Source organism: Talpa occidentalis, unplaced genomic scaffold (assembly GCF_014898055.3).
Source record: "Talpa occidentalis isolate TD23 unplaced genomic scaffold, MPIMG_talOcc4v2.1 talOcc4.9, whole genome shotgun sequence".
NCBI lineage: Eukaryota > Metazoa > Chordata > Mammalia > Eulipotyphla > Talpidae > Talpa > Talpa occidentalis.
In genome coordinates, this window is record NW_023605305.1 from 64,427,313 (window position 1) to 64,452,182 (window position 24,870).

A 24,870-nucleotide genomic window follows, 5' to 3' on the forward strand; every position below is an offset into this window, starting at 1 on the left:
GATCTCAGCAAATGGGCTTGGAGTGTGCTGAAAGTGATCTTACCCCTTGGACAGCTGGACAGGGTGGGGCATGGCAGCTGAGTGGCTGGGCAGCAGCCACCGCCTCCGTGTGCCCAGCAGTGCCCTGCAGAGGCTTTTCTGATCATTTCAGCAGGTCAAAAGGCTGGGAAACTGAAAATTATTAAGGGTTTTAAACAACCCATCTGAGACGGGAAGCTGGTTTGGTTCTCCATATGTAATTTCTGATGGAATTGTCTGTTTTTCATGTTACTTTGAGGGATTGCATTAGAAAAACAGTGGTTGAGATATGAGATTAGATTAAAATTTCGAAAGAAAAATAAGGATCCACAGGTCATGGAATGTAGGGGGTGGAGTCAGAGCTTCTGCATTTTCATTTGTTCCCTAGATATTTGCTCAGCACACATTTGTCGAGAACTTATTAAGTGCCAAAGCATTATTCTTTGTGCGAGGGAGGTAGCGATGAGTATAATATAAACCCTTTTCTGTCAGCTAGTCCAGGAGACTTACAGAAAAAAAAATAGTTACAAAGCAAGAGTGTAGTCTCAGTTCCCATCTATTAAATGGAGTAACTGACATCTAAGATAGCTCCAAAATTTTATCATCCCATTACTGAACATACCTAGCTCCCTTTAACTTGTAATACCAAGAAATACCTGATGGATTTTAATTCTTTAATTTCCTTCTCACTTGTCTTTTACTCTTTAGAATTAATGAGTTTCTTTCAGAAGGACACTGCTTTGCTTTTATTTTAATAAGTTTTACTTAAAAGAATAAAATTCTCTGCTATATCCACTTAGTGTTACATAGAGGTATGTAAGTTGGGTCCGTTTCTTTATTCTAAAATATAACTATGTGATTTATTAACTCACATTGTTTAACTGGCAAATAAGGCAGATTCGTTCTGGCCCCAGTGCCAGCCTCATGGAGTGAACTTGCTAAGGGTTTTGTAGTTCCACAAGCCTTGGCTTCAAATCCTCAGTACTTTCACTACCTATGAGATGCTGGGTAAAAGTACTTTACAGCTGAGCCTCGGTTCCCCCTTATCTAAAATACAAATATTATTAACTGCCTTTCAGTGGTGACCTGACACAGCCTTTGGATTTATAATTGAAAACATCGAGAGGAAGCACTCTTTGGTTAAGAGTGAGATCTATGCATAAACGTATGCACGTAGCCATATACACAACACACGTGTGTCTAATGTGGCTATACCGTGGACGTCACTATTAAACCACGAGTTAGTTATTTCTGTTTTTATGATTTCATTCAAAGACTTCCATATTCTCTAGAGCAGAGATAGAAAACTCAAATATCTACCAGGGCTGGGCAGTTAATGTGAATGATAGAACTAGAACAGTTATAGGAAAAATGATGATACTCGCTGAATGAGAATGCAGCTGACATGCAACCTTGGTGTCAGGGAGACCTTGGGGCAGGGTGGCACCCTGGAGAATGTGTGCGGCCACAGTTACCACTGCCTTTACTGCCGCAGGGTGTGAGAGCTGGCTTAAGCAGCTGAAAATCTGGATTTTGTGAGACCTCCCGTTAGTAAATGTTAACGAGTAATTAAAAAATTTTTAAACACTAGGTGGGCCAAACAGAGCATCTCTGCAGGCCAGATTTGGCCCTGGGCTGCTGATTTTGACCCTTGACCTAGAACTTGGACTGTGTATCTTAATGGGTTACTTTTGAGTGCTCTGATGGCCTCGCATGCCTACCAGCACCATTTGTTCTCACAGGGCCTCCAATAATGCTTCATCTCTTCATTTTTGGCACTGCAGCTGGCTGCAGTTTAGGCTTTTGACTATCTCGAACTTTGGCCCTCCCAGGGTTCTGATGTCCTGCCAGTCCACATGTTGTTTATTTTACTGGCTTGTGAACCTGGGGCTTTGTGTACACCTGGACAGCATGGCTTGGATGGGATCATGCATGCTGACAAATGTATGTTTAGCTGTCAGAAAAATAAAAAGGAATGCTTGCTTTCGCCCTTTTTATAGACTTATCTCCTATTCAGCCTCGTGTGATCTTTTGAGAATGCATGGCAGGGTGCCTGTTGTGATATTTCTTCTCTGCATCAGGGTGTCAGCCTTGCTAACCACTGTCAAAATCCATCTGTTTACACAATCCCAAGAAGTCCCTGGAATTATAGGATTTTATGAGCAGGCTTTTCTCTTGGGATCAGGTTGCATCTGGGAAGTGACTGGCAGGCACGTGACTGCTTGAATGCGCTTTTGACACAACTCCGATCATATGTTTCCCTGCTTAAGCTTTCAGAGGCTTCCTGTCACACACAGAAGCAAGAACTAACATTTATGGAGCTAGGCAATTACTGGATATCTTATAAACTGTGTCATGGTTCTCACTCTATCTTGGGAACTGTTGTGGAGGGTCCTATTGTACAATGATGGAAATGAAGTTCAAAAAGGTAAAGTGACTTATCCAAGGTTGGACAGTAAACATAACAGCTGGTCGAAGTGGGATGTGAAATCCTGGATGCCTGGCTCTAAAGTTCAAGGGTGAATTGGAAAAATGAATTCTGTCAGAGGGGGTTATGGCTCGTTGAATCCTTGGTAAAAGAGATATTTAAATCTTAAAGGATGAATAGGAGTTTGCCAGTGGTACTTTAATCCTGACATTACTTTATAGAGTTTTTAGGAAGATCAAATGTGATTATTACATGAGCGCTATAAAACCCGTGCATGTGACTTTTTCTGTCTTAGTTCCTGGACAGCTATATTGCAAATAACATATTTGGGTCATCAGGGAGACTATGTAGGAGAGTGACTGAATCTGTCTAGGTCCACATCAACACCCAGGGAGGAGCTTGCCTTTTTATCCTGGCTCAAGGTCAGTGTACACTTTCCAGAGCTTTGTAGGTTTGTTAATATTACAAGACATAGGTCATGCGTATATAGCTGAAATAGCTAACTTACCTCATCTCAGAGTGAAATTAAGAGTCACAGTATTTTATCATATATCCCAATTATGCCTCTTATCAGCAGAGTTGACACAGGTAAATTATAATCCTTTGATCCCTGGTTCTTTGGCAATAATTAATTTAGGGGATTGTTTGGAGAGTTAAATCAGTTAACATATGCAAAGCTCCCAGCACATAATAAGTGCCCAGTGAATGCAAATTTACTCTCCTGGTTATTTAAAAGAGGAATCAAAGAGAGGAGTGAGGTCTTGGGAGATGACCCAGTTTTACCTGGGGCAGAGGAATTCTAAGACCTGTTGGTTCTGGTAGTGTGTAAGACTAGAAAAAAATACCTCCTTTGTGAAATATGAGAGAGCGGTCTGGAGCTTTTCACTGAAAGATGTGAATCAGGGACTCCTGGGCATTTTGTTTTTCAGTTCCTTGCTTGTTGGTGGTTGTAGCAACTCGGAAAACCCAACTGAAAGACAAAGCAGTCTAAGCTTGGGAGGTTTATGTTTTGTTTTTTTTTTTTAAAGATTTATTTATTTATTTATACAAGCACTGGGCACAGTCAGAAGCGCGGGAGGGTGAGAGAATTCACCAGAGCCAGAGCAGGGAACAGAACAGGCAGACTGACGAAATACATTGCTGAGGGGAGCATCGGCGCGGCAGGAGAGGTCTGCGCACCATGTGGGACCCTCGCTGGCGGCGGCCGGGGATCGAGCCTGCACTGCAGAGGCTGCGGGCAGCTTCACAGCCCAGCGCTCAACTGCTGAGCCACCAGGGGAGGCCCGGTTTATGGGTTTAAAATGATTGATATTAACTTTTTTTAAAAAATAAAATGTTTTCACTTCAAGAAAAAGGCAATCTTATGTTCTTTTTCACATTCACAATAAGAATAAAAACAGACTTCTCTATCATGGAGTTCAAGTCTTTGCAAAGATAGAGAACCCCAAAACAGCACTGACACAGCTCATGATACTCAGGCATTGTACCTACTTGTGGAACTGAACTAAAGACCCCGGACATGAGGATCAGGAGACCCGGGCACCAGGGCTATATCTGGCAATGATGTCTTCATTCCTATCCTGTAGTTGCCTTCAGTTCTGACAGTCTTCTTTGTGAAGAAAGGATGTGAACTTTCTAGTCCTGAAGAATGAGCATTTGTCAAGGGAACCTCTAGCCCGGGAACATTGCATGTTCACACCAGCCAACAGCAAGTGTTTTTCATGGCAGCCCATTTCAAAGGTGGAGAAACGCCTTCATAGTAAACTTAGTTTTGTCTCATCTGGATTGTGTCCAGTCTAAAAATCTGGACAAATATCATAAACCAAAGAAAGTTTGCTCACTTCTAAGACCAGTAGCAATTAATTACTTTAAATAGAAACCCTGTCACTTACAAGCAACATAAATATTTATATTTTGAACCTCTAAGTAGTAGCTGGGTTGACCATTCTGGCCTTAAGTGATTAAAAAAAAAATCAGTTGGTCATATTTTAACAGTCAATACATTTGTAAAGAAAGGGAAGGTCAGGTCATGGAGTAAGAAAACATGTTGCAAAACGAAGAAAGACCTGGATTCAAATCCCAGTGTGCAATCAATTCACTTGAGAACCTTGAATAATTTATATAGCTTCTGGCCTCTGTTTCCTTTTGGGTGAAAATAAAAATAATAACATGTAACTTTTAAAAACTATGGTGGTGATTAAGATACATTAATTCTGAGCCTCTCTGGTGGCACAAGGGATTAAGTTTCAAAACTGTGAAGCTATCCATAGCCACTGCGGCATGAGTTCGATCTCTTGCCGGCCAGGGAGCTGACCCACATGGCGCAGCAGACCTCTCCTGACTCTCCCGCTGCTCCCCTCAGCAGTGTATTTCAGTCAATCTGCCTGTTCTGCTCCCCACTCTGTCTCTGGTGAATCCTCTCACCTCCCGCACCTCTGACCTGTACCCCACTTCTTGTATGCATAAATAAATACATCTTAAAAAAAAGATACATTAATTTCTAAGCAGAGACTAAACTCCTTGAAATTAGGAACTCAGCGTTCCACCTTCTCTGTTTCTACATCTGGTTTAGATTGTCTTTTCCTAGCTCTGAAGGTCGAGTTGAGTAACCTTTCTGAGCCTCAATTTTTCAATCTGTAAAGTGAGCAAGACACTAAAGTGAGTAGGACCCACTACTGCAGCAAAGGTGTATATATTCCCATCTCAGAGTCCCAAGAGCTGCCTGGTTTTGGCAGCTGTGCTACTCTCCATACCTCTAAACCTTGCTGGATACCTATACATGTACTATCCAGTATTATCCTGTGGGTACATGTGTAGGCTTTCTGCTGATATAAGTTTAATTATTACTCTCACAGATCCTGTACTTTGCTTATTTTAAAGTAATTACAGATCAGGGGAAGCAGACAGTTGGGCATTTCTGGGAAATGCACTTAAAGGTCTTGGTACCTGGGACCTCTGGGAAGCCACTTCCAAAGCACTGATGTCCAGGATGCAAAAGTGCAAAAATTTCTCATTCACCCCCACTCTTCCCTCCCCTCACCAAAGGCTTTCTAAAAATCACTTGGCAAGCAGGAGGCTGTGTTTAATTTTGTGCAAATGTGAAGCTGTGGCTGGAGGGAGCAGGCTCTAGGGCTGGGTCACTTTGCTAACACTTCCCACATGACTTTATCAATGGGTGGGCCACGAAAACTTATCCCTGTGTTTTTTTACACCCACCCCCAACTGCCCAACCTGTCCAAGTGTTAGTTTTTCAAAGCCCAAGAAGTTTCAAAGGCCTGAACCCAACATAGAGGCCTTTCTTCATGCTTTGATTTTCTGCCCATTAAGTGTTTGTCAGTGAGTTCGTATTTCACCTCCTCTGCAGCCTACACATCCCAAGAGGTCCCTGGAGCTATAGGAAGTTAATTGATCCTTGATTAAAAGAAGGAGAAGTGTTTGAATCTGGGGATAGTATCACCGTGTGTGTGTGTGTGTGTGTGTGTGTGTGTGTGTGTGTGTGTGTGTGTGTGGCTTTTGGTTCTGCTTTGTAGAATGCTTGTAATGTACCTCATTATAGATAAATCTAAATTCCAGAATAGTGGGTTTAGTTTTTTGATTGAATTAGATACGAGCACGTGTGTGGTACCCCTGAAATTTCAGTGAACATTATTAACCAGCGTTGTTACTTGACTGTTCCTAACAAAGCAATTTTTTCTTCAAAGGCCACGAGATTTTGCTGAGCTTCAATTAATTGATTAGTACTCTTGGGGCTTTCTTCTCTTTTGGGTGACTCACTTACCTTAGAAAGCACCCAAGAATCAGATCATTTGATTCCCAGCCAGCTCCGCCATTTACTTACAGTGACTCTAGGGAGTCGCTTTAATCCCTTTGAACCTTAGGGTGACTTAACATGTAAGTTCTTAATGACTGTTTCTACCCTTAGCCTTGAAGGTTGGGACTTAACCTTCTTTATCCCAGTAGCCCTGTCAGTGCCAGATTGTCACAGCTTATGTGGGGACCCTCCACACAGTCTGTGCGCATAATCGTTGTGTAGTAAGTGCTAGTAGTTACCAATATTCTCAGTTGTTTTTCTCTTTCTTCCCTCCGACGTGTACCTGGGTTTCTCTTCCAGCTCTGTAGCAGTTTAAAACTGCCTTCTCACATGACCATAAGTTTTGTTGACTGCCTTGTTGGAATCCCTACACTCCTGGACTTTTTCATGAATGTACTTAGCCCCTGGCGCCCAGGAAGGAACCTCAAGCTCACATGAGAATCTGCTCGAGCTGCCCGTCCTCTGTGGACATTGTCAGTGCCTTGGCTGTGCCCAGTGCAGCCATCTAGTCTCAGTCATCATACTAGAAATAGTTGTGATTTTTTCACAATGCCTTGAGCCTCTTAAAACAGGTACTGTGTTGTTTTCACCTTTAGATTCCCAATGGCAAGTGCTGGGAAGTTTCTTGAAACGGAATGATGGGGGACCACGGTGGTTGGTAATAAAGATGATGCCAATGTTGGTGATGGAGGCGCTGCTTTGGAAAAAACATCCTCTTCTCTGTCCTGGAGAGGCAAGCCATGGTTTTTTGTCTGTTGAGGACTTGCTGCCCCACGGGGGGAAATGTTTATGCTTCATTCCCATCAACTGAAGGGAATCTGAGGTTATTCTCTTCCTGGAGAAAAGCCAAGATTTGACTGGCATCACCCCCAATAATACCACAAGTTAGTAGGGGAGACAGAAAAAGCCATTGGGTTTTCTAAATGCTATCTCCATGCCTTTCAAGAAAATAAACAGAACATATTCAGATCCAACTTCTGGTCTCTTTGTGGTCATCATCCACATAATCAAAACCGGAAACCTCCCCAAGCCTTAGGCAAGGAAGGAAGAAAAGGCACTTGGATGACTCCCAGGTTAGGAGATGGCAAAGGGACTGATGAGACAGATTTTCTTTCCTAGCCTTCTCTGTGGGACTTTCCCCCTTCTTCCTTTTTACATTTTCTGCATGTCCACAGTGCGTGCTAGGATCTTTGCTGACCTTACCCAATGCTGTTGCCTGGTTTCTTCCAACTAAAGCAACTTCCTGTACTGATTTTATTCAATTCTATGAGTCTTCGTTTCCTAGATTGTGAGCTTCCTGGGGACAGGGATTGTGTCATCTTCGTATTGCTTGTACTTAGTGGGCATGGATAGCAATAGATATTGTTAGATACATGAATGCGTAAATACATTAACTTATTTTACATCATCCCAGCAACCCCAAAGCTAGATTTCATCTTTCCCACCGAGCCGCTGAGAAGGAGAGTGGGGAGCTGTGACATCACTTGCTCAAGTAGTAAGGAGCAGAGTTGAGATCATTAACCTAGTTCCGGCTAACTCCACAGCTCTTTTATATGTGTTTTATTGTCCTTAGAAACATATGTTTTACAGGCCTATCATGTGAACACTATTAAAAATAGAAGCCGGGGGCCTGAGCGTGTAGCACAAATGTAAGGAACTCGGGGTCTGTTCCCTTCCTGAGTTTATTAGCAACGCTTTGGCTCCGAGGCACCGCAGAGGCTGTGGCCGGGCTCCGACACCACGCTGAATGTTTTTATCACGATGTGTGGAACTTTAAAAGTGGACTATTAATATCATACTGCTGGCTTCTCAGCTACATTTCATAGCCAACTTGGCCACATTTCAAAATGTTTCGGCGGTGAAATGAAGATGGTGCGGGACTTTCTCTCCCAGCCCCCATCCCTAGGTCACTTAACTAGTCTCCTCGTGTCTAAGACAGGACGTTTACCCACTGCCTCCCTTCACCCACTTTGCACCATTGCAGAGACAGAATTTCGAGAGCTAATGGTTATTGCCTTGCAGGGCCCTCTGTTTACTTTGAGAAGGTCAGGCACAATGCCGTGGTGTGTTGCTGTTCTTTCTTTTCAAAGCACCAGTATGAATTTGATAAAGTAAATTGTTGTTCTAGCAGGAAGCAGTTAGGGGTCACAAAATAAATAGCCGTAGAATTCAAATAAATCCAGAGAATAAAACCAAATAAATCCATGTGTGTATGCACAGTGATACATAAATACACTTTTTAGAAAGTGAGCATTTTTATCGCTGCCGGTCTGGACCAAAGTAATTGAAAAATTGTGGAGTTCATGGTACATTTTTTTGAGGCGGTCTGGGGCTCTGAGCAACGTGACATGAATTTAATTCTTTTTGAAAAAAAACACGAAAATGGAATTTTATCTTTTAAACAACTGCTTATCTTGGGATTTTTCAGCTAATGAAATTCACATTTGGATGAAACCAATTTGCAAAGTTAAATTAGGGATTGAGGCATTTTGGGAGTGGACTAAGACTCTGAATGGGCTAAATAAATATTTTGAGTCCCTGTTTTCCACTTGAGCTATGGTAGTGCTTAAATGATGCTTGAAAATGACCTCTCAGCTTTGTTGGAAGATTCAATGCAAAAAATGGATATAAAATACTTATATGTTGTTGGTGCACATCTCTGGTGACTAATCACTAAAGAGGTTGTTTTGGTTGGTCTCCTAATGGTCTTAACATTTAGCGGCTCACCTTTTCTTTGTGAGGTGGCTTTGGAGCTGGTATTAAACTTGGGTGAGAAGGAGCAGGTCAACCAGTCTAGAAGAAGAGCATGAACTAAGTTGGAATCTCTGGTATTGTTTTTTTGAGGGTATGTCTGGTGTGGGTAGCAGACCATGATTCTGGACAGGGGAGGTCAGGTCGTTGGACTCCACAGGTCATACTTGGAGACATACCTTTCCTGTTCAGTGGGGAGCCACTGGAGAACTGCAAGGCAGTGACATGCTCATGGCCAGAAAGTAAACTGATGGGGATGTGGGGATGGGTGAGAGGCAGTGAAGGCCGGAAAGCTAATTTGGAGGCTACTGTGATGTCCGAGCAAGAGATAGTGCGGGCCTTCACTTTTTGCTTCAGGGTAATGAGGCAATTTTCCTGGCAGGTGATGGAATCCATTTACCATGACCTTTAAGGGAATGACATTTGAGCAGGCCACTGATAAACCAGTGGCAGCTGCAAGAGCCTCCTAGTGCTCCTAGATGCCCTTGGGTTCCATTTCAGGCCTCTAGGCAGCATGGGCCTTGCTCTGCTCTGCTCAGTCTTGTCAGTGACCCTTTGAGCAGTGAAGGAAAGGCAGTGAAAATAGCATTGATTGAGCAGCTACTGTATTCCAGGTGCAGTGCTAGAGGTTTTACGTGCTTTGGTTGGTCATCACCTCAACTCATTTACCTGTGGGGAAACTGAGGCTTAGGAAGTTGGAGTGAGAACTAGAGGTCACTGTGCTAGGACGTGGTGGATCTAGGATTCCAGTTCAAGTTACCTGACACCCAGGCCTACACTCCCTGTGGCAGAGCCTTGGTTGAGTCTCACACTGGAAAATGAACAGGGAGACATAATGAGACATCTTTAGATTTGGGGCTCTGTTAGTAGTTATTACAAATTGGTCTTTAATTTTTAGCAGGGTCTTGTTGAGCATGGAAAAGCTGTTTCCTGGGCTCTTCCCCTGCCTTCTTCTGTATTCCTGGGCAAGGTCAGAGGATGATGCTACTGTCTTCTGAGGGGTGATGAAGGGGGGGAAGGGGCTGCATGTAGTGAGAGTTCGTGTAGGCAATAGATGATGTATACATGAGGAATTACTATCACATCGGGGTTGTTAATTGGGGGAGATTCCTTGCTGTTCTTTGGGCTCCTTTCCTTGCATTGATGTTTTCTCCTTTGTCTTGTTTATTTCTGGTATATGTGATGGTTCCATCTTGACCAGCGGGCCTGCCCTTCATCATCATCGAGACCAGCACCATCAAGCCTTATGAGCGAGGGTTTTACTGCAATGACGAGAGCATCAAGTATCCACTGAAAACTGGGGAGACGATAAATGATGCTGTGCTCTGTGCCGTGGGGATCGTCATCGCCATCCTTGCGGTAAGTGTCCAGGCTGCTGTGCTCAGCCTGTCTGACTTCCCCGACCCTCACCCCAAAGCCTGCATTCTGAGCCCCAGAGGAAGGAGTCAGGCATTTTCAATGCTCTTTTCATACCATGGCCATGCTAATATGATCGTGGTGATGCTGAGGTGTCTGCTTGTTGATTTCTCTCTCCCAGAGACTGTGGTGTCAAAATGAAAATAAGATGGGACTTGGAATTCAGAGATCTGGGTTCTAGACCTGGCCCTCCACTAATGAACCTTACATCTCAAAGACCAAGAGTGACCATATTGCTTCACAGCACTAAAGGGAAGAGTAAAAGAGATCATGAATATGGAAGCACCTTGAAAACTCAGAATTGCTGCATATACTCCTATTCAGGTGTAAAGTTCAGACTTACTTCCATGTCTTCCTTTAAAGGATAAAGTCCTTGTTAAGAAAGCAAAATGTGTCATTGACTTGGACAAGGTCCAGAATTATTTTGAGCAATGGAGTCTCGTGGAAATTGGGTTTAGCCTAGCCGGGCCCCACTTGGAAGTTCACTGCCCTCTTTTTGATGCATCCATTTGGGGCACGGGAGGGGAGCAGTAATTGAGGGTAATCCAGTCTTGTAATTTGTGACTCATATATTTTCACAGCTGTCCATTCCATACCTCCAGCATTTTTTAAGTTTGCTCTCTTTGCCCTTGAACCCAAGCCACGTAGGTGAAAGGGATAGACATCGTGTCCACTAAGATCATATATTCTTTCTCACCAGTCCTTGGGTTACCTTTGTATTTGCCATCATCTGGAAACTGACCTATATTAGCATGGCAGAAGAAAGGAAGTCCAAATTAAGGAGCTCTAAATGTGAAACAAAAACATTATCTCCATTGTACAAATGGAGAATCAGAGGCTCATAGGGGTTAAATGATAAGCTTAAAGGCTACAGCTACTAAAAGCTGGGGTTCAAGCCTGCACCTGGTTTCTTTCAAGTGTTCTTGCTGTCTTGCAGACTTGACTTCAGATTGGCGCTTGGCTTCCCATCCCTGTGACCTGCTCCAGGGGATAGGCAGTTGGCTAATCTTGCCTGCTCCAGATCAAACACGAGCTACTGATGGCACAGGAGCCACCTTTCATGAAGTTTTTCTTTTGACTTCCCCACTCTGGGGGTTAGTTGTAAACTTTGAGACCCCCTCTTTGTTTTTTAATAGCATCGTAAACCAGGCACACAATCAACAGTCTGAAATTGGGGAGGGGGAGGGAGGCTAGTAGAATTCTTTCCAACCTTTTAAAGAAAAACAGGCCATTTGGCAACTGTAGTCGTTTCTTAAAGGTGGACTAGGGATCTTTGTGCTCAGAAACTGAGAAATATAAGATCTGATTTTACATTTTCTTAATTTTTACTCCAAATTGACAGTGAGGTTGAACACACTAGGAAGAATGACTTTGTCTAGAAAAGATGTTTGGAATGGAAGGCAATTAATTGCACAGTATCTTGCACTAAGGTTTGAACAGGTGTTTTTGTCCTCTTCAACTGTTAACTGGAGGATCAGTTAATTGAATGGTTTGGGGAAGCCTCAAAGTGGTTTAGATAAGAATAGTACAGGGATAGGCATATCACATGCTCTTCACACTCTTGACCTGGGCATATTCCCAGCTCGCTGGTGGACTGCTCCCAGACACTGCAGTGAGGACTCTTCAGGGGCCTTGCCACTCCTTAGCTCTATACATTAGGTGATTTGCTGGTTTTCCCACCTCCTTTTCCTCACCTGTAAAATAAGAGTGTTGTCTGCACAATAGGAATTAAATGTTGCCATTCCTGGGAATGTACTTTGCACTGGTAGTCTAGATAGATTTGGGTTTTCTAGATAGCAGAGGACCTAGTTTCCCCACCTGGTCCCAAGAGGGGCAAAGGAAAGTGCTAAAGTAGCTTCTTTAAATCCATGCTTCTCTTCCATTCTCCACCAGAACTCCTGGTCAGCAACTCTTTCCCTGTTTGTAAGAGCCTTTTCTTCCTCCTCACTAGATGCTGGCATTTCTAAGAAAAATCTGCTTTTAAAAACAGCCTGATGTGGCTTGCCTCTCTCCTCCTGTCATGTTGATGTTTTAATTAAAATGTTCCCTGACCTCTCAGGTTTCCTTGAAACAGTCATGTGCCATGACTTTGGATATAATATGAGCATTGCTTCTCCACCCCATATGGTGTCAGCAAAATAGCTTGGATAGCGCTTTCCTGTAATTCTGAGAAAGACTAGGTAAGCAAATAGCATAATAATTGGTGTCCTTTGTCAGGTGTTCCTGTGTGCCCTAGAAACATGAGAACCACGTAGAAGCATTTCACCCTCAGAAAAACCCCCCGATAGCTAAGTTCTTCTTAGCATGGTGTTAAAAGCGTAAGCCCTGGTTCCTGCCTGAGGTCCTCTGCTATGGGACACGTCACCAGTTAACTGGCCTCATTCAGCCTTAGTTGGCTCATCTATTAAGTGAGGATAACAACATCTACTTACTATAGTTTTCAGAATTAAGTGAGTTAACGTATATAAAGTAATTCTGCCTGACACATAAAGTCTATTCAGTATATGTTAATTATTTTTTATTATAAATGAATTAACAGTCAAAAAGTGAAGTGACTTATCTGAGACTTTCTATCTGGGAAAATAGAAGTGGACAGAACTCCACTCCTCTACCCTTTGGACTCATCCTATCATCTGTTCTTTCCTTGTAGTTATTTAATTAGAACCCACGTCTCTGGACTCTCACTCCTATGTTCTTTGTAAAAGGATTTTTCCCTCCCCACTCCTCTGGCCTTGCATTTCAGCTGGAGACGTGTGGGATGTGGGCATCTAGTGAGCCGGCTGGCCACTTAGCTGCCGTTCACTACCAGGGCTCACGGGAGAAAGTGAAAGCTGAGTATGCTTTGTTGTATTCAATTCTGGAAAAGCTGCACAGCTAAAGTAAACAGCAACACCTTTTCCACTTTGCCTTATGACTTGTCTTGAGAACCTGGCTGGCTCCACCCAGAGTCTGCTTCTGATCAGAGGGCGTGACTGGCAGTCTGGGAGTGGCACCCAGAGCTGGAGCTAATCGTTTCCCTGCTGCTTCCTCCTTCTCCTGCTGAATGTCAGGTTTGTTTAAAGCAAGAGAAGCCTTGGCCAATGTGGATGCCCTCGCTCCTGTTTGAATAGTCCCCACAACAAAGGACTAGAATGTCGTGGAGTGTAGAGCACCATTTAGAGATGCAAAGCATCAGAGGTTATGGGGAAAGCAGACACCTTTCTGTGGCAGGAGATATGGAAAAATCTAGTCATTTTGACTTCTTTTTCAGATGTATCTCAGATTCTGGAATTATAGCATAATATAAATTCCTTCCAAATCCACAAGGCAGTGGTTCCTATGCCTGCCTTGTAAAGTCATAATGACTCTAGCAGCAGTGATATTAGGAGCAAACAGTCAAGTACCATCCCTATCTAGCCTCCTCTCAGTTGCTTGCACTGCGCTGTGAAGACTATTAAGAGCAATGATTTCAATATGGAAAAAATGCGCAGTATTCTTTCTAAATAAACATGTACTCAGGGCTTGCCTTGATCAGACCCTGAAAGGGGTTTATATAGATTCTCAGTATCTAGGAGTTGACACATGGATGAGTCATGGGTCAATCCCCTTCTCTTTCTGGCCATAAAAATGTCACTTTTTCTCTCAGATCCTATTGAATCTGGCCTCTGCGATAATATTTCTACATGTCAAATCTCAGACTTCAGCATCATCTGACCTAGGTTCATGTTCCAACTTTTCATGCTTATGTGTTCTTAAATGTTAAGCAAACCATCAATCTTCTTGGAAAAGAGCAATACTTTCGTTTTTTTTTTTTTTTTTTTTTTTTTTTTTTTAATAGAGGCATGTTTTATTTATTTATTTATTTGTTTTGTTTGTTTTGTTTATACATGCACTGGGTACAGTCAGAAGCGCGGGAGGGTGAGAGAATTCACCAGAGCCAGAGCGGGGAGCAGAGCAGGCAGAAGGACCGAAGTACACTGCTGAGGGGAGCAGCGGGCGGCAGGAGAGGTCTGCGCGCCATGTGGGACCCTCCTCCGGTGGCCGGGGAGCAGCCGGGGATCGAACCGGCACCGCAGAGGCCGCGGGCAGCTTCGCAACCCAGCGCTCAACCGCTGCGCCACCGGGGAGGCCCTACTTTCGTTTTTTTTTAAGTTGGTGATCAGAGTCCACCCATTCCATAGATTTCTTTTGGAGGTCAGGTCTAGCTACATTCTGTGTGACATCAGTGAGAAGCATCCTTTTCATTTCTGTCGTGTTAGCCAGTGCACCCAGTGTCTTCCGTGCTTGCTCTCTTCATTGTACCAGGTTGTCATCCTGGGAGGTTGACTGATACAGCTGAGCCAAAAGGAGCTCACGGATATTAAGTGACTTTCCCATAACTAATTAGCGGCTGGACCAGCCCAGGAGTCCTCTGATTCTAAGGACAAGGCTTTTAAAATAATGACATCTCTACAGCCTTGTAAAGCCTACCTACCTTGCACAATTATTTATGGAGCACCCATGGTGCAGCAGGTGCTGGACAGAGTGGTGAACCTCAGCCCAACTAGCTACACGGTGCCCCGATTTCAAGCAGACAAATACACTTTTACTACATTCAGCCTTGTAATGTGATGTGTGTCAGGGCAGGTGTTGTCTCTTCATGGAAGGCTGAGGCCAGGCCTTTTCCTCTTGTATGTACTAAATAAACCTTCTGCATCTCCTCTAGGAAGACTTCCTTGACTGCCTCCTCCCCCACTTCCAAATATTACAGAGAACTTGGGGCCACCTCTCTCCTTACAGTCCCTGAGCTGAATGGTTATGTCTGTTTACTTGTCTATTTATTTTCTGGTTACCCTTTTGGTCACATCAGAGCAGGGACCAGTCTGATCTGACTGTGCATATTGCTGTTACAAGGACAGACTTTGCAGCTCAATATATATTTTTAACAATGACAGAGAGGCTGTGCATTTGGGGCAGAAAATCATAAGCATTAGGCTAAAAGGTGTCAGAGGATCTATGGAGCAGGGAAAAAATAACCTGTTTGCTATCCTAAAATCTTAAATAGGGCCCATGATGTACATGGGCATATGCTCAATACCACATGCAGATTTTTTGCTGGAGAGACAAGAAGAAGAGCTTAATGCTGCCTCCAAGACTTGTTTATTTAGGCTCAGGCTTCGGTTTACCCACATCTGGACTTCATTACTTCTCCCCTACCCCCATCTCCCTTTATCTGAGAGCACACTGCCAAGAAAACAAGGTTCCCCAAGATTGCCTCCTCATTAAAGGTTAGTCAAGTTTTCAACGCTGAAAAAAGTGAAGTCGTGCTGGCCCAGCAGTGCCTTAGTGGGAGACTCAGTCCCCCAGTTTACAATCCCCTACATCTGTGCAATTACCAAGACCACCAACAGAGTGGCCACGTTATCCTTCAATGGTGTCATCCCCCGATCGGATGGCTACATAGTTCTTTGAAGACCTTCTTATCCCTGGGGGATGGTGGAACGGGCATCTATGTGTGATTTAACAAACACAGGCATTGAGATTACGCTGTCTAGGATTTAGCTAGTTGCCTTTCCCTACCTCCCATATTCTCAAGTCCTGGAAAAGTAAGAGTTGCTTGGTTTTCCCCAAGTTACATGATTGTCAATGATATTTGAAAAATAGATCTAATTTGAAAAATAGATCTAATACAAAGGTGTAAGTATTCCCCCATTTTTGGTGATCATGCTTAGGAGGCTGAGAAGTCAATTCTGTGCAAGTTAGTGTGTATTAGGAGATGGGGGAGGGGAGGTGGGGCTACAGAGTTAGATAACATTCATGAGCTACCTAATGGGCTGGAAATTAATATGACGTATCTTAAATCCTCTTCAACAGCCATGTTAGGTGGGTATGACTTACTCCATTTTCCAAAAGAAGGAGGTCCTGAGGCTGACAAGGGTGATGTGACTAGTATGAGGTTACTCTGCTTAGAGATTGGGGGAGCAGGAATTAAAACCTAGGTCTGTGTGGCTTCAAAGTCCTAGCACCTGGACTGACATTTATTGAGGGCCCACTCTGTGCTAAGTGCTTTGCAGTGTGTTCTTTATTTATTTAGCTATAAAAAGCTTTGGTTCCTAGCATGGAGAGGTCAGTGTCTGGAGGAAGATAAAACATCTACAGACCACTGGGCAGATGACCGCCTAAGGTTATGGTGAACAGTAGGGGTTCATGTGAAGTGGTTTGTACAGATGGCCGTAACCTGCTGTAGGAAGGTGCTTGGGAGACCTCCCTTTATACATGCAGACACTGTGATGGGCACCTTGGCCTATACGCAAATGTATAAAACACAGATCCTGTCCTCAGAGCTTATGGTCTAAAGGGGAAGCAGAGCAAGTGTAAGTGGGACTACATTGTTAGACCCTCAAGGAGACTAAATAATTGCTCAGAGTCAGGATTGTACAGTAAGCCTTAGAGAGCCAAGAGCTTCAAGAAAAAATGACTCCAAGTGCTGTTGATGGAGTGAGGTGAAATAAAGTGTTACAGGAATTCAGAGGTACATCACTGAAGGTTATTTACATTGGCGAAGGCTTCATCTTTATCAGCATCCACTGAGTGCTTGTCCCAGTAATTATTGCAATAGGCCTGGAGCTCTTGGTGGTGTTGTTATCCCTGTTTATGTACCTGGGGAAACTGAGACTTGCAGAGCTCAGTTACCCAAGACTCATAAGTAAAAGAAACAAAACTCTCACCCAATATACTTGTTGGCACATGAGGCCTACTTTGAAGGATGGGTGAGATCTTCATCAAAGATCATGACATTCCAGAGAGAAGGGATTATTTCAACAATGGTAGAGATGGAAGCAAAGTTTTCAGAAAACTGGAGAAATAGAGACTAAGAGAATAGATGAAGTTAAGGTAGGAAAAGATTATAGCAAGTTTCTGAAAACCCTTGAATACTGAGTTTTCATTTCAGCTAGTTGACTTGAGATTGATGAAAGCTTTTAAAGCTACCTTGGCCAATTTTTATAAAAAGGTAAGGATGAGACCTGAACCACAATGGCAGCTGTGCAAGGGGAAGAGAGAGAGAAAAAAAAAAATGGATATGAGACACAGAAGCAGGATGAACTAAAACTGATAACAATGGAATAAGGGAGAAGGAGGAGCCCAAGATTTCATGCACTTACAGGTCGTCCACTTAGGATGGGATACATTCCAACAAACCATCCTAAGTTGAAATAAAACAATCCTAAGCTGAAAATGCATTTAAGAGGCCTAACCTACTGATTGCCATAGCTTACCTAGCCTACCTTAAATGTGCTCAGGACAATCATATTAGCTGACAAGATAGGCGATATCATCTAACACAAAGTCTATACATAACACAAACATCCAACAAATGCTGGCAACGTAGTTCACTGTAAAGAATCACTTGTTCACCTTTCATGGTTGTGTGGGAGACACAGCATATGGTTTCTACTGAATATTTGTCACTTTCCCACCATTGCTAAGTAGTAAGTCTGGACTTTCTGTATATATTTGGTGGCACCTTGATAAGAAATGAAGGGAAGAGAAGTGAGCTTTGGGGTAGAAGTTGGAAAGAATGTGATCTTAGCCTTGGTTTGGTTGACATGCTAAATAACGTTGGTTTGATATCCAGTTGGGTGATTGGGAGTAGAGCTGATAAGGGTAAGGAGTAAGCTGGAATTAGACAAGGGTAATGCCCTTTTGGAGGTCTTCTCACAGAGAAAAGACTTGAAACTAGTCACAGATGAGATCATAGCAGAATGCCAAAGAGACAACCCCAGGGAAAACCTGTATGTATCTAGTAGAACCCAGAAGTGGAGCCATTGGAAGGAGAATCAGATGTTTGAGAAATGGGGAGAAAAGTATGATTTCGTGTGAAATTAAGAAGTTCAGAAAATTTGAATCTGATTTTTTGGAAAAGCATGGTGGTTCCTGGTTCAGACCATATTCTTCATAGTTTGTAGGCATAGGGCGACCACTGTAATTTCAACCATAAAGACTTTATGTGGCTTCTGTCTGGTCTCTTTGCCATCCATATGCTACACATAGGAGTTTTGACTTACTCATAGAGTCCAGAAATTCTGCTGGTGACCTTGGACAGACCTAGATCCTCACTGCTTTTCTCAGAATGTGAGGCACTGACCTTCTGCCAAGAGGTTGAAGACAACCAAGTGACAGAATAATCAAAGATTAAGTTTCTCATCAACTATATGTCACTAAAGACACTGCATTTTGTTACAGTCCATAGAGCATTCAACTTCAGAGCAAATACAGTTTACACTCCCATTCCCATCCTTACAAGATTACTTCTTCCTTTCCCTTGTGACTGAGAAAAGTGATTCACCCTTCATTACTCTACATCATCAAATGTTTGTTGAACGAATGTCTTCTGGGCTGAAAGAAGCTCATTAATCTGTGTAACTGAGAGGTGAAAGAACTATGTGGCTCTCTATGGCCAGCAGGGCCTTAGGTGTGCAAGTGCCTTATAAGATTGCATAACCTTGCTAGCGCTCTATGAACTTCTATATCCCCGAAGACACAGATCCCGTGGCTAGCAGCTCTTTTAAGAGAAAGCCAGCTCTATGCCCTCAGAGCACATGATGAGGGGGTGCAGGCTTCAGTGACCAACCTGCCACTGTCCTATTTCTGATCATGGGTTATTCACTGGTCTCTCTGGCCTTCACCATACTCACTTACAAAGTGTTGATAATAATTTAGTAATTCATAGGGTGTTGTGTGAATCAAATAGTACAGTGGATGTGAAAGTGCTTTTGTAAGCTGTAAAGTGTTATACAAATATTATTATTATTAAAGCAGATCAAATATATAGGGAAGTTTGTCCTTTGAACTCGGCAGGGGGACATGATGACTTCCCAGTCTCTAAAAGAGGGATTGTTGGGACACTGTGCAAAAATCTTACTTTTGAAGGGATAATTTATAAATAGCATGGAATGTTAAAAAATAACATAAACAATTCAGTAGGGATGCCTGTGCTGCCTTGGGTTTAGACTCCTGCTTCGTCCCCTTGAAGAATCTTAAATAACACGGGCAACACCAACATCCTTTGACATATTTTCTGTTTCTACCCTGGAGGGGGCGGCACTTCCAGATTCTGCAGTTTGGAGTGTTCACTTCAAAGGAGCTTGTGTCTTGGAAGTGTCTTGGAAAATGTATTCTCTAGAAGCATTGGTTAATTTTTTGTTTTCTTTTCTCCATGGAAGGAAAGGAAAGTTAACTTTTGGAGGGTTGCTGGACTAGGGGATGGGTATTCAACATATCACCTTTTTGAGTTCCCTGGCAATCCTAAAGGTAGATATGATTAAGCTTACTTTTTCCCAGGCTTTAATTTAGTAAAAGAATCACAGGTTAATATGATTAAAGATATAAAAGTGTTAAATTCAAGATTGCTCATCGCAGCATTTTTTATAATAACCAATATTTAGAAATAGTATCAATGGTCAAAAACTAATGACTCATTTCAATCAGAGTGTTGCAGATTGTATAGCTGTTAAGAAACCGTCAAAACAATCTTAGATGACAAAAGCAAAACACATGCTTTATTCTCAATTTAAAAATAATTTGTGTGTATTTTCCTATGTATCTATAGAGATGAACGAATATTTTATTTATAAATAAACAGCAATATTTTATGTATATTCTTCTCAATATCAAATATATATTACTATAATATGCTTTTGTGTGCTATATTAACATGTAATATATACTTACGTGTGATATATTACATGAAAAGCATAATAGATTTTATATATAGTTCATGTTGGAAAAATATATGTAAAATGTTGCTAACGTCATTTTTTTATTCAATTTTTTAAAAAGTTGCATTGTTTTTGGTAAGGTAATCATGTTAGCTTACACACTGTATATGACTTAGGAGCATAGATTCATACCTCTTCAGATGTGTGTTACCCCATTAGGCTCACCAAACCACCAGTAGTTCTCCCAAAAGAAATCCTAGGAATATGACTGATTAATCTCATTGTATAGACAAGAAGACCTTAGCCCAGAGAGGTGCAGTCACTTGTCTAACTAAGGTAACAAGTGGGATTCAGATAGGTTTTTCTAGCGCCAAAGCTAGTGCTTCTTTGGCCATCCTCTGCGCTCTCCTTTCCAAAATGTCTATCCTAATCTTTCTCCAAATTTCTTCTCTGGAACTGTTCAATATTTGTGAATAGATGGTCAGTTGAACTCCTTTTTCACCAGAAAAGACAGGAAGGGGAGCTGTCTTAGAGAGGAGACAACCTTGCTCAGTTCTTAGCAGTGCTCAGGCAAGGACTGATCCCTTTCTGTCCCCTCATAGCTTAATTGCAATGCTTTCCCACTTTATTAGTTTCCAGATTCCGTGCCAAGTGCTTTAAAAGGCAGGTAGGGGAGAATTCTCCTGTGTTCGCCTGGCAGCCTGCCATCACCCCAGAATCTGTTGCTTGCTGTTTCAGAAAGAGATCAACATTGAAGGCATTTTTCTCAGCAGTGAAATTTACATATCACAACCCTGCTGACTGAAGCAGAAATGCTGGCTCCAGGGGCTGGGGTCCAGGGGTGGGGACAAAGCCTTTGTCGGGTGGGGGCAGGGGGAGGAATGGAGCTTTTATTTTATTACTCTGGAATAAAAACATTGTGAGTAATGAATAAAATCCGAAAGCAGTAAATCTAGGACTCCAGTTAGGTGTGTAGCATGTCGGAGAACAATTTAAGCCTTCGCCTCTTCTGCAGAGGTGAGGCATTTGGACTGCCTTTCACAACCAAATTTCATTAAATGGTCTTTTAAGGGTTAGGATTACAAGAAGCCAAGTCCGCCTGGTTCATAATGATGATTTATGACTGTGTTGTCGACTCCCCGACCTTTCTGTACAAGGGGATGGAGAAAATACATAATTTGTTGCTCATTAACTCCCAGATCTGTCAGGGGTGCCCCAGAAGCCATGTGGTCCTAGAGTCATATGTCTGCTAAATGGCTTCAACCTGGGCCTGCCCTTGAAAATATGCAATTGGTATTCTACAGTGGAAATTGCTGTTAATAACAATAGAAATAATAAAATTATCACGATGTCGTCCCCTGTGGGATTTTGAACTTGAGACTCAGACTGTCTGAGCTCCATGCTCTAGCACTCACTAGCCTTGAATCCTCCAGATATCTTGAGATACCTCTCAACCAACGTTAGTACCCCATCTGTGGTAGGGGTACATCTTCACAGAGTTGCAGATTAAGGGGAACTGAAAAGAGCAAAAGAAATGTAAAAGATGGCTACTATTATTAGCATTGTTCTTAGGAATTTGAGGCACCATCTCTTTATGGCATATGAGAAGAGGAAGCATTTAATAATAGCAATTTACTCTTTATAATCTGTGGCATTAAAAACTCGAAGTTTGAGAAAGAAGGGATATTAGAGCTAAAAGGAGTTCCTGAATGTAATCAAATCCTTTCTCCCTAAACCATGATTGTACCACAAGGTACTTGCAATTAATCATTAAGTTCTTGTAAGAGATGCTAACTTGTAGTGTAAACCCACATGTTCTCGTTTAGCATCAAACAGGAAGTCACACTCAAGTCAATTTAGAAAGTTTCAGAGTCTGTGGCCGTGGAATGGCATGAGAATTCAGGAGCAGTGCGAGGGCAGGGCTGTGCAGGGGACCTCCACTCTGCTGCTTGCCTGGGGTGTCCCTGGGGTGTCCTCTCCGAGGACTCTCCCTCTGCTGCTATGTATTGCCTTTGGCTGCAAGGCAAGTGGGGAAGATAGCACAGAAGAATTGAGAAGAAAAGTCACAGCAATTTTGAAGGCTTGTATCATGGAGTCTAGCACCCTCATTTTGCAGAGACTCCAACTCATCAACCACATTCATTTAGTCAGTAGGTTCTCCAACTCTGGCCCTTTGACACCTAGTTAGTTTTCTCCCCCCTGCATCTGAAGTCCTGTGAGCATGATTTATATAATTTTTTTTATATAAATAAAGAAGAGTAAAAAAGAGAACATAAACATTTGGTAATAAACATTTGGAACTTGTTAGCCTGTGAGGTTATATAGGGTGAAAATATAAACAGGTTCAAAAGGGGAGTTAGACCACGAGTGGTAGGAAAGAATGCTGGGCGGGGAGTCAGGACACCTGTGTCTAATCTTTAGCTGTGAGTTAATTAGGACCTCAGTTTCTTCCATGTATAATGGCCCCTTTCATTTCTGACTTGCTCTGCTTCTCAGATTTTAATCTCTGTAACGTGTTATCAAAGGGCTCTCGGTAATGTTTAGAGGATATTTCCAATTTTGCAATAAAGCAAAATTGCTCTCCTGCTCCCTTTCATTCATTCCTTCATTCAACCCATGGAGTCTGAGCCACCCCTGCGGGGCCAGCTCCTGTTCTCTCAGGGAATGGCTAAGCCAGGGTGCTAGACCCAATGGGCCCGTGCCATCTCTCTCGAATCCAGAACCACGCTGAATATGATCTGGGAAAACAAAGTGTAGCATTAGGAATATCAAGCATTTGTAAGCACAGAATTACTGTATAAATGTTGGCTGTGGTGGAAGCTGGTCTCCCTACACACCTGCTCATCCCCTGGCTCTGCTGACACTTCCCACCTGCTTGGCCAACCATCCTAAGCCCAGACTTTGGAGCCCCCGAGGACTTGGATTGGACTCCGCACCTTGATGCCTTCCTCTGTTGTCAGTGAATAATGGGGGACTTAGAAAAAGGATGTCAGGATGTGTGAGTCTGTTGCTTCCCTTGTGCTGGGGAACATGCTCTTTGCTCCCTGAAAGGGCAAGTGTGGCTCATCATCCTGTGCTGGGAGGAAGGGTGAAAGGGGCATTGTGGTAAGTGATGAGTTGAACTTCTCGGTCCCTAGACTGTGGTTGCAACCAGGAAGTGGTCAGGCTATGCTGTGGAGTTAAGCCAAGGGCAGCAGGCCGTGTGGTTAAACATCGTCCAGCCGGGCTGGTCATCTGCTGAATAGACATTGTAAGGGCAAATGTAAGGGAATTTACCTTGCATTTTTAAGTGCAACTGGGCAGTTTGAGTTGCGGTGCTTCCCCTCTATGAGCCTTAACCGTTTGTATCTTTATAGTGGTTGTGAGGATTTCATGAAATCAAGTCTATAAAAGCATGCCTAGTATGCAGTAGGTCATCAATAAGTAACAGCTTTCTTTTTTTTTAAGTAATAATAAATGTCCCCTAAGCATCGAGGAGTAGACACAAAGAAATGGAGAAAGACTCACTTCCTGGTACTCCCTATCCTTCGGGATCAAGGAGACCACGCAGGCAGGCTTGGGGAAATTCGCGAGCACTGAAGGCCATTGTGTTACAGGTTCCTTGATTTTTAGACCAGTGTTCTTTTCATCATCCCACACTTTTAGAAGTAAAATGAAAAGAACCCTTTTCCTAAGCCAGGTCATTTCCCATCCCCGGTACCGCATTTAAGCCAACAACTCTGCAAACATGGTAGCCTCCTCTCGTGGAGGGGACGCTGAAGCTTGGAGAGGTTTAGTCACTGCTGACGGACACCGGGTAGGAGTCAGAGCCCACTCCAAACCCACAATTTGGTCTGTAGCATTCACTGTTTTCTACAGAAACTCCAGCTGGCTTAACATTAGCACAAGTCTGGGGCCCTTTGTAGAGTTAGATACTTGTTGGTGATCCTTTACTCCAAATCCCAGAAGCCTCAGATTTGCTCAGATCCTGTCATCCTGGCCAATTGTAATCATGTCCTTGATTCTTCCTCTAACATTTTTTTCTGTAGCTAAATCCTTATTTGATTCTCTCTCTCTCTCTCTCTCTCTCTCTCTCTCTCTCTCTCTCTCGCGCGCGCGCTCGTGCGTGCGTGCGTGTGTGTGTGTGTGTGTGTGTGTGTACATACAGTGTATATGTAGATATATTTGATTGTATATTTTTCTTGTTGCAAAGGTACTAAATGGCTATGCAGGACTTCTGAACAAAGGAAATAGTGACCATGTTAGCACTTTTTTCTTTCCTCACACGCCTATTTGTGTACTTCTTAAATAGAAATTGGGATTTTATAGACTATACTCTGCAGTTACATACTGAACATTCTCTTATATCAGTAAATACCCTATAGAGCAGCAAGCAGTTTTGATGATGGGCCTTGACACCGCTTAATTCCTTTATTGGTTTCCTTTCAGATCATCACAGGGGAATTCTATCGGATCTATTACCTGAAGGAGAAGTCTCGGTCTACGATTCAGAATCCCTACGTGGCAGCCCTCTACAAGCAAGTGGGTTGCTTCCTCTTTGGCTGTGCCATCAGCCAGTCCTTCACAGACATTGCCAAAGTCTCCATAGGACGCCTGCGTCCTCACTTCTTAAATGTCTGCAACCCTGATTTCCGCCAGATCAACTGCTCTGAGGGCTACATCCATTCTTACACATGCAGAGGTGATGACAGCAAAGTCCAGGAAGCCAGGTGAGATACCTCCTCCCGTGGCCACCCCTTTGATTCGGGTAGTTCAGTGAGCATGTGCCT

At 43.0% G+C, this 24,870-nt stretch overlaps 1 protein-coding gene across 1 annotated transcript in view; it reads left to right on the plus strand.

Annotated features, from left to right (window-relative positions):
• PLPP3 (phospholipid phosphatase 3) overlaps positions 1-24,870 on the plus strand; it is a 77,387-nt gene that overhangs the window by 29,001 nt on the left and 23,516 nt on the right. The window contains exons 2-3 of the mRNA XM_037499596.2: positions 10,210-10,367; positions 24,530-24,810. Of these exons, the coding sequence (XP_037355493.1) occupies positions 10,210-10,367; positions 24,530-24,810 (439 nt within the window). The remainder of the gene's footprint in view (positions 1-10,209; positions 10,368-24,529; positions 24,811-24,870) is intronic.